At 35.2% G+C, this 15,188-nt stretch overlaps 1 protein-coding gene across 1 annotated transcript in view; it reads right to left on the bottom strand.

The window, feature by feature from the left end:
• Positions 1-15,188, bottom strand: part of LOC150086687 (centrosomal AT-AC splicing factor-like) — a 54,660-nt gene that overhangs the window by 35,134 nt on the left and 4,338 nt on the right. Inside the window, exons 2-4 of the mRNA XM_090372227.1 lie at positions 13,246-13,409; positions 7,089-7,187; positions 650-722 (exon numbers count right to left, since the gene is read on the bottom strand). Of these exons, the coding sequence (XP_090228353.1) occupies positions 650-722; positions 7,089-7,187; positions 13,246-13,409 (336 nt within the window). The remainder of the gene's footprint in view (positions 1-649; positions 723-7,088; positions 7,188-13,245; positions 13,410-15,188) is intronic.

The following is a 15,188-nucleotide window of genomic DNA, read 5'->3' as shown; positions in this document are numbered from 1 at the left end:
TTGGCATTCAGAATATCTAGCTACTTCTAAGTAGCTTTTCCAGGAGCTAAGGCTAATGTTTGTGGTCTCCCATGCTTGAAATGAAACCCTTTTCTTTATTCTATGCTTTGGGATTAGATATTTTCCTGGAATAAGTAAGATGTTTTCAACTGTAAACATTTATTTTTCTCCCAAAGCCTGTCTCATATAGCCCTTCCTATCATACTCTTCGCTTTCCCACAAATAGTACTGAAAATGTTAAATATTTTGAGCGCTACAACTTAAAAAAAAAGTTTATATTTATTACAACTATTTTTCATAAGTTAAACTGTATCATCAAAACTACATGTAGAAGATTTTAATTAGTTATCAAAATTATTTAAGTAATAAAGGTTGTGGGGGGCAACCTTTATAACTATACAGAACAAATTTAAAAAATCAGCACTTTAAAATTAACTACAAAAACTGTTCATATTTTGGTGTTCAATTTTAACTTACACAATTGACTTTACTGTATTTAAACTTTATCGAAATATACATTATTAGCAATATTAAAAACAGATAAAAAACAAAACAAAACAGATACCTATGCTGAAATTGAAACAAAGGGAAATATTTGTTAAAAAAATGTTCAAAACCAGTCTTAAATGATATCTAAGAGAAAACTCACTTGTTTTTTAAAAATATCTGCAATCATCATTTTCAAATAGTTTTCTTTGGCCAGTTGTACATTTTTGTTGAAGCTAGGGAAAAAAAAAAAAAAAAAAAAACAGATAAAAACATACATAAAGGGAATGAATTTAACAGAAACCGAAAGTAAAATGAGAAAATAGAGAATAAAAATGATACCTGGAATTTTCAAGTAATACGTAGTGGAAGGAAGAAGGTGGGAAAATATAGCAAACATATTCGGTTGAGTTGATAAATATATAAATGTATATTTATGAACTCAACCGAATATATGTTTGCTATATTTTCCCACCTTCTTCCTTCCACTATGTATTACTTGAAAATTCCACGTATCGTTTTTATTCTCTATTTTCTCTTTATACTTTCGGTTTCTGTTTCGGCTCATTTTTAGGCCTGTTTTGGCTTACATTTTTCGGCTCTTGATTTTTTGCTTTCGTTTTCCCTTCATTAAAAGCACTTGGTATTAGTCTCCTTTTTATACTAAAACTTACAAAGCCAGATACGTTTAATATCTTTTTCTATACTTTTGATCTTTTACTTTCTACTTCTACCTTTTTCCTGTTCGTAAAGCTATTAATGCAATTCGAGGGTGATAGGAATGTTCCAGCTGACTTCACTCAATTGCTATTTTTGTCTTTATTTAATTACTCCTTTATCCCTTCCCCATACTCAATTTAAAACTCTGCCCTATACCATTTGTTTTTTCTAAATTTAATTCATCAACTTGATATACTTTTTCCACCAAACTCCAACACTAATATTTTTTCCGAAATTGCATAAAACCTACATAAAATTCATAATTTTTTTTTTCCTACTCTGAAAACACTTATATTTTATTTTAGCTTTATCCTTATTTTTATATCACTGACAGTGTTGGGACTACCTCGTCCATACTGTGTGAGAGTGGAGCTGCTTTATCCCTTGTAATTTTATGCTTTATTTCGCTTCTCTTCCACTGTTATGGACAAGTATAGAAATGCAGTTCCTGATACACGATCAGGTGTAGTCCCCCGATGAAATAAATGACCATGTATTAATACTTACTTTAGCTAACATCAGATTTATGCATTTTTGCTATCCCCTTTTTTCGACTTAACTAAATTTTCCCATCTATTTCAGATGATAGCTATCTCAACTTTTATTTTATTTGTTTAATCATTTTACTTTACAGTTCCCTCACCTCTAATTGACTTTACAATTCAGCCTATAATTTTCTTAATTCATCATAACATATAGGATATTCACATTTTCTCTCTTTTTACAAACCTACAATACTTCTTATTTCTGCTATTCTCACCCTTCTAGTTCTTGGCACTTTGTGTATTTTTCACTTCCATCTGTGCGCCTTTATTAAACTTTATGAGACTTATCAATTCCTACATACATATATACACCAATGAGCAAAACATTATGACCAGCGAGTCGTTATGCAAATCGAAGCAACTGCAGGTGAACTATGGCATGTGCGTGGGTCGGGACACGGTATAAAAAACACCTAATACTGAGCTCCGTTAATCAGTGTTACTCTTGTTCTTCAGATGAGAAAGGCAGCGGACTTAAGTGAGTTTGACAAAGGCCAAATTGTAATGGCCAGATGACCGGGTCAGAGCATATCTGAAATGGCACAGCTGGTGGGATGCTCACGACTCGGGGTGAGCATCCCACCAGCCGTGCTCACCTCATTGCTCGAGGTGAGCGAAGGCTCTCCCAGATAGTACGTAGCAACAGAAGGGTGACTGTGGCACAACTAGCTAGTAACTGGAATGCTGGTGACGGGAGTAATGTGCCACAACACACAGTACATCGAACCCTACTGAAAATGGGGCTGCATAGTCACAGGGCGCTCTGAGTGCCCATGCTAACCATGGTTCACCGACGACAGCACCTACAATGAGCATGCGAGCATCGAAACTGGATGCTGAGTGATTTGAAGAAGGTTGTTTGGTCCGATGAATTACATTTCCTGTTGCACCATGTGGACGGCCGGGTATGTGTGCATCGTTTACCTGGGGAAGTGATGACACCTGAATGCACCATGGACGAAAACAAGCCGGTGGGTGGCGGTGTCATACTTTGGGAGATGTTCCGCTGGGTCCAGTCATCCATGTCCTGGGCACTCTGACGTCTACCACCTACCTAAACATCATTGCTGACCAGGTACACCCTTTCATAGCAATGGTCTTCTCCTCTGGTGGTGCCATCTTTTAGCAGGATAATGTGTCATGCCACACTGCCCGGATTGTTTGAGACTGGTTCATGGAACATGAGGAAGACTTCCAGGTATTGCCCTGGCTTCCAAATTGCCCAGACATCAATCCCACTGAGCATCTGTGGTTTGTGTTGGAACAGCAACTCCGATCCATGGCTTCTCAACCACAGACCTTACAGGAGTTAAAGGATCTGCTGGTTACATGTTGGTACCAGATACCAAAAGACACATTTAGAAGTTTTGGCTGCACGTGGAGGACCAACATCATATTAGGTAGGTGGTCATGTTTTGGCTCATCGGTGTATATAAAGGGTTTTCCAATAGTAACGCTCGATGTTTGGCAACAGCGCATGACGAAGTCGACAGTCACACAGGTGGTATCTTTGGTAGGCGTATTCAGTTAGTCTCTGCATTTTATTATGGAGCGTTACACGACTGAGCAACGAGTCGAAATTGTAAAAAATCAAAACCAATGTTCTGTTCGTCAAACGTTTCGTGCACTCCGTGCAGTTTATGGTGTCGACGAACGTCCTTCAGAATCCACAATTCGCCGTTTAATAAACAAATTCGAAGCAACTGGGTCTGTGGCAAATCTGAAAGTGCCTGTACGTCAGCGAAACGCAAGATCCGTTGAAAATATTGCTGCAGTCCATTCCGCGTCGGGCTCAATAACTTGGCCTGTCTTCGACGACAACTTGGCGAATCCTGCATAAGGACTTAGGGCTTCACACTTATAAAGTGCAATTAACCCAACAACTAATCCAAAGTCTATGCTAACAAACCACGGACGGTTGCCGCCTTAAAGGCCAACATTAGGCGCGTTATTGCTGAAATTGAGCCACTTTTATGCGATAACGTCATCACCAATTGGGTATCCAGGATTAACCAAACCAGACAAAGCCGCGGCGGACATTTATCTGATATAATTTTTAAAACATAATGTTAACACATATACTTCATAATAAAAATAAAAATAGATCACTATCACTCTCACAATTTGTTTTATTGCGTTACAAAAATCGAGCGTTACTATTGGAAAGCCCTGTATATATATATATATATATATATATATATATATATGCATGTGTGTGTTTGTGCCTGAAAACATGCACTTGTATTAAACTCTATATAAAATCTTCTCCACTGTGGTATACTTTTATAAATATAAATACAATACATAAAAAAAAGACATTTAAGTTTTTATCACATTTACGAATTTTTCTTTCATTTTGTGAATTAAGTGGGAGCTAATGTATTTTGGATAATTAATCTCAACAAAACATAATCCTTACACTAAGCCAATGTTATTTTGAAAACAGTCTTACAGCCAACATACAAATTGTACACAACTAATAGGCACAATAAATAAGATATATTTAATAAAATTTTAATAAAAACAACATGCATTATTTTTAACATTATACTATAAAATTTCATGCAATGTCTAACACACCATTAAGCTAAAAAATTCTACCACTTGTGTAAAGAGCATCAAATTGTATGAAATAATACTGCATTTGGATGAGTTCAGATTTTTTTTCCTTTAAAAGTAGAAATGGATACTCATCTGGTGACCATTTCTTTCATATTAGAATGTCTGAAAGCAAGCAAATGCAAACTGAGCAAGACAAACAGCAAATATATTATTTACCTCTGATGAATATTTTGTATTTGAAATATACAGCTAAATTTTAATTTTTATATTAATATCCTAAAAACAAAAAAAATAAATAAAAAATAATCAATAATATTACTAATTCATTATCAAATTTTATTTTAGTATCCCACGGAAAAACATTCAAATGCATGTTACAATGAGTAATTATCTTTATTATTGGTTTTGATTTTTTTTTTTTTTTTTTTTTTTTTGCTCCTAGTGCTGCAGTTTGTAGAGCCGATAAATCATTGGCATAGTAGTAACAATTCATTTTAACTAGTTCTGAAATGTGATAGCTATGCCATCACTTCACCAGTATTGTACTAATTGATTAAAAGAGATACTGATTATTAATGAATTAATTACATATGCCTTCAATAAACAATGATAGTACTTAATAACTAAGAAACACAGCTAGGTATACTGGTCTCTTTGAAATCCACTGAGCAAAGAACAAGCTGCAGAAATGGAAGACACTGTGGATTGATCATGTGGAGTTTCATGGGTATCTGTTTTGAGGATTTTTGTTTCGAAATTGCATCAGTTACTGATGTCTAAGGCCAGTTTGAAAATGTGTGTGTGTGGGGAGGCTTGAAGCGCCTTACTGTTCGTTGTCTAAACTTGTTAGAAAATCTATAATCGAACTGGAGCACAGTAGAGGAGTGCATAATTTGGTTTTTTTTTAATGCAATTAATTATCAAATTATATAAAATTCTTGATTTCAATAACATAATTATATAATTGTGTACCCACATTAGTCTTGGATCAACTACTTAACAAACAAACCAATTATCCTCCTCCTCCACAACACACTATTGTGCCCAGTTCTCCAATTGCAGATTTTCTGGCAGGTTAGCCAATGGGCATTAACAAACTACAATCCTTCCTTTCACACTGTATACTCAAAATGGCCTTAAATTTAGAAAATGACAAAAATTCCCAGCATAACCCTTAAACCAGATTCACACAAGGCTCATCTCAGTCTATGTTGCTTGCCATTTACTCAGTGGATTTCAAGGATGCTGATGGTTGGGCATGTGCGTTACTTGAAATAAGCCTCAGGGGTTGAGAAAACTCAATTTAAAAATTGCAACAGTATACACCAACCAAATAAATTAATAACAGCATGATTCATTAAAAATAAATTAATATAAATAATATAAAATAAAATCGTTGATAAAACAATAAAACATTGTTAAAAAGCATTAAAATTTCAAAAGCAACTGCCTTCTTTATGTACGGTGAAATTTACTAAGGCAGCTCATCCTTAAAGTACATAGGAGGATCATGGAAGTTATCCTCCACATGTGCAGAAACCGGAAATGGCCTGTAAGCACACTACACAAAACCATTATTCATTCCACCAAAGAACTAAGGCCTTCAGCATGGAATGGATACAAACTCACCTATCTCTATTAATAGCATCACATTCTGAAGGACAAATCTGCATGCTCTCGAGCCATTTCTGGTACCAATAGCTATGCATGTGATTGACAACAATAGTGTATTCTGGAGAAATATGGCTATTTTCTTCACATACAGCAGAGCACTTATGGAAGAAAATCAAAGTTCTCTGGAAGATGTCACTATTATCGATCATGCCAATAGGTAGTGGTATTGGAAACAGCTGAAGAGCATGCAGATTTGTTCTTTGGAACATAACACCATTAAAAGAGATAGGGAAGTCTGTATTCATCTCATTTTTGAGGTAGTTCTTGGATGGGATGAATGCTTCACCTGGAGTGATCCACAGATAATTTCTAGTTTCTGCGCATGTGTGAAAAATAATTCCCATGATGCTTTAGTTGCAGATACTAAGTCATGATCCTGCTTTGATATTTAAATATGTGTTGTTGCAGTGAATTTCACTTCTAACAAGGTAAATAGTTGCATTTGAAAAATCTCCAGTGCATTTTAGTGTTTTACTTTGCAATTTTAACTTTTAATTCTGTTTTATCAATATAGTAATTTTATTTTATATTATCTTAAAGTAAACATTTATTTATTGTGTTCTATTTTATTTTTTTTAAATCATTCGGTCATTCATTGGGCTGATGTATACTGTTAAAATAATGAGTGACCCAGGTATTTATCCTTAGGGTAACCAAGACCTATTATTGTTTGCTGAAGGTACATGTTATGAACGTATTCAATTAATCTAATGATTAACAATCGAAATCCCTTAATACTGATGAAATAATATATCACCATTCTCAAAAATCATCATTTCAAAAATGTCTTTATTAAGCTAAAGATTTCTCTATTTCATAGCCACAACTGCAGCTCCAGGAGCCAGATATAGTCATACAGATAACTAATTACAACAAAGAACCTTTGAGTGCTCTTTCACAGAATACTGTTAACATATTGTATAAGAATGCCTTTCAAAAACTATATCAAATAAAATTTTACATTTTTTCAAAGATATTAACACTTATGTTGTTTTTATTTCTCTACAAATACAAAAAATTTCTTCAAGCACATTTAAAGAGAACATTTGAAATAACTATGAAGTATCAACACCTTATAAAATATCCCTAAAAATTACAAACCATTCCAGCTCAGCTTCAGTTATTATATAATTGCCCAGGATCTTTTTTTTCAAGTGGTTGTTCCACCAAAATGCCTTAGCAGCAACATGATGACTTTCACTAAAATAAATAAAATACCTAATAAATAAATATATATAATGATATTAAAATTTCTAACTTTACAGTTAATGGTTTTAAATTTCAGTGAATATAAGATCAAAAGATCACATTCAGAAATGCCAAAAAAAAAAAAAAAAAAAAAAAATGATAGATTACAAAAAAATCTGTAATACAAATTTTTTTAATCTTTAAAAAACAATTCTTTTATAATATACATACTGATTTTTTAAAGTGTTCTTAAGCCATGTTCCAGGGTGAAATAGTTGATAACACTGTAGAGAAGATATCATCTTTTAATGGCACAAAAGGTGATAGTGATATAGTGTACATGTAGATGTAAGCACCAATGACATTAAGATTAGATCTGAGGACTTACTTAAACAAGTACAGGGCAATGTTGAGAAAAAGTTATGAGTTAGCTTTAAATTTGAAAATGTCTGCAATTCTGCCAGACAGGATAGGAGAAAGTACATGATGAGAGGTTTGTCAATCAATTCGACCCTGGAGAGGGTGTGCAAGACTCACGAGGTAGAATTTTTTCTTAATGTCTGTGCTTGTTCACAAGAGAGACTGCTTCTACAGGGATGGGATACATTTAAATAAAAAGAGAGCAATAATATTTGCTGATGCTATCTAGACAGTGTCAAGTGGTTAGGAAAACTGCTAGCATGGGGAGGGGTATACACAGACTAATAAGTTATCAACAGCTGGGCAGAAGTGAAAGTGATTCTTGCACTGCTTCTATTGGAGCATGCAACAGCCCAAAAAGAAAGGTAATGGAGATTTCAAAGCCTGCTGTGGGTCATCATGAAACAAGGACATACATGGGCCGTGTTGGGGCAATTAAGAGAAAGATGAGGTGCATGTATACTTGCATGTACACCAATGTTAGGAGCATAATAAATAAGTTTGATAACTTTGAAGTGCTGGTCAAGTAATCAAATTCAGACATGGGGATATAAGAAACAAGGTATTACTCAGAGATAAGGGATTCAGAAAGGACAGGAGAGAAGGGAGAGTTATTCTCTGAGTTAAGAAGCACATAAAATTTAAGGCAGTGCGTGCATCCAGCCAGTGGACATGAGTGGCCAGTGCAATGTTGAGTCAGTTTGGTGTGACACTGGGAAAACAAAAAATGAGAGTAGCAGTGTGTTATCAGCCTAATGACAGTAATGAGTATAATCAACAACTGTAAAGAGATATAGAGTAGGCCAGTAAATCAGAACATCTACTATAAAACATTCTGATTTACTGGGGAACTCTAACTTTCCAGATACTGACTGGACCTTGCAGGTTGGTCATTCACCCAGTAGCAAGACTTTTGTAGATTTATTAGCTGATTGTTTCCTACACCAGAATGTTATAGAGAGGCAACAAGAAAAAAGCAATACTCTTGATCTGATTATCAGCAGTAACTCTTCATGCATTAAGAATCTGCATGAAAAGACTCACTAGGTAGCAGTCTTCGCAATGTATTGATGTGGAATTTACTTAAAAATATAAGTACCATCAAAGACAAGGAAAAGGGCTTTTGCTTTCATAAAGGTGACTACAACAGTCTCAGAGAGTTTTAAAATTCTATACAGTGGGACCACCTGATGAAGCTACTAACAGTAAATTCTAAATGAGAAGCATTCAGAACACGTAGCATATACAGGGGTATTATTATAGAAGATACTAGTCTTTTTAGTTCGGTGCTTCGAACAGTGATACAGTTCAAGGCACTGATCTAAATGGATGTCATATGAACTGATGACTCAGCTGAGAAGAAAAATGCATATAAATTATTAGGTGATATAGTTGCCTACAGTATATATAAACTAGTCTATGATAAAGTCACAAAGGAGATTAGGAAAGCTAATGCAACTTACAAGAAATCTCCAGCAAAGAATGTAAGAAAAAGGAGTAAAGGCTTCTTTACTTATGAAACAGTAGAAGGAAGGAGTTGAATCACATTGTTCAACTAGATATGAATGGATTAACTGTTGATGATCCTGCTCAGGTTGCTGAAAAAATGAATGGATATTTTGCATCTACATTCCCACATGTGAAATTTTTTAGGGATGGGGATGCCAGGAGTGAGTTAAATTCTGGCGAGGAACTGACGAATTTGTGATTACCAAGAGGAAAGTGAAGGAAAATTGTTGAAGCTAAACATAAAAAAGGCATCTGGGGGTGGATGGAATCTATCCAGTTATATTAAAGGAGGCAGCAAAAGTAGCAAGCAAACCTTTACCTATGATTATGAAAGCATCCCTGAACCTATGGACTGGAGATGTGCAAATATATCCTCATTTTACAAAAGGGATTCAGAGGGACAGGGTAGGAGTAATTACAGACCTGTTAGCTTGACTTCTATCTCAGGGAAAGTGGTGCAGTCACTGGCTAAAGAAGTAATGCAGGACCATCTAGACAGGAATCCAGTTATAGTGCAGTTACACCATGGATCTGTTAAGGGGTGATCTTGTCTGACCTATCCGATTGGATATTATGAGAGAGTAACAAAGGAACTAGATGCAAACTATAATTTTCACATCATATACTTAGATTTCAGAAAAACTTTTGATACTGTTGCATATAAAAGACTGTTACACAAATTGGAGCAGTGTGGCATTAAGGGAAAGTTTGCTATAATAAAAGGATGGCTGAGTGGGAGAAGACAGAGTGGTTATCAATGGGAAATACTCTTCTTGAACTAATGCCATTACTGGAGTCCTCTAGACTTCAGTACCGGGCCCACTGTTGTTTTCTATATTTATTTATATTGATGAAGGCATATCAGGCTTAATGTCTAAGTCTGCAGACAATACAAACGTTGGAAGGATAGTTAATTACAGTAATCAGGATATGCCACTGCAACAAGATCTAGACAAATTAGGCACATGGGCTGAGAAGTGGTAACTGATGTTTAATATCAACAAATGCAAGTTACTTCACACAGGAGAGCAGTAATCACAGATTAATGTACCAGCTGTGGGATACTACTATTCAGGACAGTGAAGAATGAAAAAGTCCTGGGGGTAATTGTCCAGTCACTCTGCTCAGACAGTTTATGCAGTTTTTTTCAATGATATACAGGAATTTTGTCAGCAGGAATAAGCAGGTGATTATCCTATTGTATTAGTATTAGTAATGGCCATATGGTACAAGAAAACCTAAGGCTTATGCTGCACCAGTCAAAAAAAAAAAGAAAAAAAAAAAAAGAAAAATAATAATAATAAAAAAATAAAATAAAATAAATACTTAATAAATAATAAAAGAAAAGAAAAAGATGCCTGTGCATTTCTTTCCTCCTGTAGGTAACTATCCAGCTGGCCTTTGAATTTCTCCAAACTGTCAGCCTCAACCACACATGTAGATAACTTATTCAAGTAATTTATAACTTGTTGGCTAAAATAAAACTTCCTGCAATCCAGTCTAAACATTCCCCCCTACACACAACTTGAATTTATGGCCACTAGTTCTAGAATCATATATAACCATGAAAAGTTCGCCCTCATTCATTTTACTTTGTCTCTCATATCCTTAAACACCCCAATCAAGTCTCCTCTAAGGTGCCTATTTCCAAGCTGTGCAACACACATATTCAAAGTCTTTCCTCATATGAACGTCCTTTTGCCGATCTCACCAGGTGAGTTATCCATCTTTGGACCCTTTCAAGAAGCTCAATGTCTTTTCTTAGGTGTGGTCTAACAATAGCCATATAATAGGGGGATTATGATGTCCTTATCTCTACTAGCAAATGTTCAATAAATCATCGATAGGACACCATGGGCCTAAATTGCAACCAGTCTAAAATGCTCGAAGAACTTCATGTCTGACCATATCGTAACTCCCAAGTCCCTTTCTTCCACTAGTGACTTTAGTTCAACTCCACCAAGTGTATAGGTTATTTTGTGGGTACTGTTCTCCAGGTGTAAGACCCTGCACTTTGCTGGATTAAAGCATAGTTGCTACTTTCCTAACATTCCTGAAGTTTATCTAGGTCAGCATTTCTCAACAAATGGTAAGTGGAAAAAGATTTGGTGGTACGTGAAACGGACAGTTGAAGTTTTTCTCAAATGTATGAAATTATGCAAATAGAACCAGACATAGAGAAACTAATAACTGTCAAACAAGCACAAGTGTCACATTAACTCAATTATTTTTGTTAAATATTTGTTCAAGTTCTCCAATTTATTGCATTTAATTATGAAATGCAATGAATCACCATGTTAATCAAGTATTTTAGCGTTTATTTTGTATTGTTTTGTTTAATATTTATTTAGTTTGTTCAATTTTTGTATTAAAAATGAAATAAAAATATAATTAATAGCCTTATTATGTGAAATTCTTGACTTTTCCTTGATTTCATAATATTCACAATCACCTGGCCTGTAGATTACTCCTACTCTCATTATACCTTTGCTCCTGTGGAGATGGGGGGAAACCCTGGTGCCATCAGATAACTAACACTATACCTTTGCTCCCAACTATCTCATACCATATAAGTTCTATACCAGATGCGAAATGTCTGAATCAGGGACAGCTTTCATCGCGCTCAGGCTGCTTTTGATAAGAAGCATGACCCCACCTCCACTTCTATCTGCCTTATCTCATGGCCATATTTAGGACACATCTTGAATACTGGATATAGGACTGAAAATCTCATTTTAGGATGGACATGGATTTGGTGTAACAGATGTAGAGAAGGGCAACGAGATTGGTAAGGGAAGCAAAAGGGTGCTCTTACTAGGAAAAGCTTCAGTTTTGCAAATCGCAACATATGGATACTAGGCACATGCAAGGAGGTCTGATTGAGGTGTTTCGAATGGAGTGAGTAAGCTCAATGCTGATAGAATCCTTCCTCTTGCTCAGAATACACAAGAGGGGACAAATTAAAATTGAGAAAGGATGGTTGCAGGTCAGATGTACAAAGACTTGCCTTCAGTCAGGTGATTGAGTGTTGGAACAAACTAATCTAGTGTTTTAGAGGTGTGTAGGTTGAATAAATTCAAGGAAGAACTAGAGGGGAATGGACAAGAGAAATGGGAAGTGCTGTCTTTGATGCTGTATAGGGTTGTCTTCTTCCATCATTTACCATTATTACTACTACTATTAATAATAATAAAGCAATAAAAATACACTGGAAAGCAATTTATATTTATAGAGATAAACTCAAAAGTATTTTAAAGTTAATAATGTTCTATATGTGCTTCGTTTCTGGTTCTGCAGACCCAAGACTGCTCAATTTTTTTACAGCACATTCTTTAATATATGACACTAAATTCTTGCAATGGCCTCACCCTTTAAAATACTCATGGTTGTTGACAGGGGCAAAACAAACCTCATTTCACATAACCTCCCCAAGGAAGGGGAGATAAGATGTAAAATCAAGTAAACGGGTCCAAGGAATGGGTCCTCCATAGTCAATCTAGAGATACGCATTTGAGAATGTTTATAAATGCATTGTGAAAATGTATTTTCAAACAACTTGAAAGTTTGAAAATACATTTTCAAATTTTCAAACAACTTGAAAGTTTGAAAATACATTTTCAAACAGTTTGAAAGGCATTCCTCCAATAATGCAATACATAGATTTTTTTGTACTACAAATCAGAAAAACACTCAGCAGTCGCTACATTAGTGGCAGGCTGTGTACTTTCCTTGCAGATGCAACTGATATCTATAAATAATTAATACTATGCACAAAAGTAATGCCCACTAGGTCAGTCTTTATTCATACTGCTTATAATTTCTCTCTTTGAACACTGCCTGCTGATTACAATGCATGAAATGTAAATATATAAAACTTTTTTCCAGTTGAGATGCCATCGTAATGACTGGGAACAGCCTCTAGAGGGAAGGATGTAATCAAATATTATTAAATTGAAAAAGAAGAAAAAAAAAAAAAAAAAAACTGTGAGTTTGTGTATTAGAAAATAAATAATAGATGAATTATATCATAAACCAAATGTCTATTGGTTTGGTAGCAATAAATTTTTGAAATCAGGAAGATTTTAACTAGCCCTATATAATTATAAAAAAATAAAATTTAAAAATGACAATAACTGCATACCAGCTTAAATGGTCAATCAATCCTTTACAACAAATAGCCACTGTGTTATCTGTAGTATGTTTGTGTACTTCACAGCTGCAAAAATAGCACCAAAATTTTGCATCTTTTTCCCAAGTCAAATCATGTATTTCTGGATCAATAATATATTTACGTCCATCTTTGACCTATAAAACAAGAGAAATTTAATTTCTATAAATCAGATCATAGTTATCAAAAAGAAATTTTGCCATAAATCTTTGATATGTTACATTTTTAATAAATAAATTAAAAACTTGTAAAAAATTCTACATCATGAATTCAAAAAGAAACAAAATAAGACTACAGTGAAGGTCAGAAGTTTATCAAACTCTATAACAGGGAGCTAAATGATTTTGTAACTGAGAGGAAAGTGAAAGAGAAATTGTTGAAGTTAAACATAAGAAAGGCACCTGGGGTGGATAGGATCTGTCCAATTATATCAAGGTAAGCAGCAAAGGAAGTATGCAAACCTTTAGCCATATTTATGAGAGCACCCTTGGATTCAGAGGTCACCATGGACTGGAGATGTGTGAACATTTACCCAATTCACAAACGGGGGATCAAAGGGTGACACGAGTAATTACAGACCTACTACATTAGCTTCTGTTTCAGGGAAAATAATGGTGTCACTGGTTAAAGTAATGCAGGGTTATCTAGACAAGACTGCAGTTATAGTTCAGACAGCATGGGTTTATTAAGGGGAAACCTTGTCTGACCAAATTGAGTGGATACTACGATGTGATCACAAAGGAACTGGATGCAAAAAATAATTTTGATATCATATACTTGGAATTCAGGAAGCTTTTGATACTGTTGCACATAAAAGTTGCTGTACAAATTGGAGAAGTGTGGCATTAAGAGAAAGTTGCTGCTATGGATAAAGGAATGGTTGAGTTGGAGAAAACAAAGAATGGTAATCAATGGACACTGCTCTTTGTGGACTAATGTTATTAGTGGAGTCCCCCCAAGGTTCAGTCTTTGGCCCATTATTGTTTTCTATTTTTATCAATGATAATGATGAAGGTATATCAGGCTTAATGTCTAAGTTTGCTAATGATACACAGGTTGCATGGTTGTTAATGACAGTATGCTACTGCAATAGGATCTAGAAAAGTTGGGCAGATGGGCTGAGAAGTGGCAACTTAATATTGCATATGAATAGCAGTAACCCCAGAGAAATGTACCAACTGTGTGGTACTACACTCAAGGTAGTGGAGAATGAAAAAGACCTGGGGGTAATTGTGCAGGCAGATATGAAGTTTCTGAGCAGTGCGGACAGGTTTCCAGGGCAACTCATGAGGTTTTGTCAATGATATACAGGAATTTTGCCGGCAGGTAAGTGGGTGATTATCCCTTTGTATAAGGGATTGGTCAAGTCACACCTTCAGTACTGCATACAGGTCTGGAGGCCTCATTTTAGGAAGGATGTAGAGCTGCTGAAATGAGTACAGAGAAGGGCAACAAGATTGGTGAGGGGGAACAAAGGGGTGCTCTTACGAAGAAAGGCTTCAGTTCTGCAAATTGAAGCATTTGGAGACTAAGCACGGACAAGGTAATCTGATTGAGGTGTTTAAGGCTTTGAATGGTTTGAGAAAGCTCAGTGCTGATGGGATACTTCCTTTTGCTCAGATTATGCACTTGAGGGGGCATAAATTCAAATCGAGGAAGGATGGTTGTAAAATAGATGTGCCTTTAGCCAGCATGTAGTTGATTGCTGGAACAAACTTCCACCTGTCATTGTGGTAGTTGATAGCTTAAATAAATACAAGGAAGAACTAGATAAACTTTTGGAGGGAATGAATAGGTGAAATGTGTTTCTTTCTCTTTTTTTCCCTCCCATTGATGCTATATAAACTTGCTTTCTTGCATCATATGCTACTACAAATGCTATCTGCTGAGAAAAAAAAATTACATAAAGGAGGAAG

This window comes from Mastigoproctus giganteus, chromosome 4 (genome assembly GCF_048544385.1).
Source record: "Mastigoproctus giganteus isolate SK-2022 chromosome 4, ASM4854438v1, whole genome shotgun sequence".
In the NCBI taxonomy this organism is placed as follows: Eukaryota; Metazoa; Arthropoda; class Arachnida; order Uropygi; family Thelyphonidae; genus Mastigoproctus; species Mastigoproctus giganteus.
This window is presented reverse-complemented; position numbering and strand designations above follow the sequence as displayed.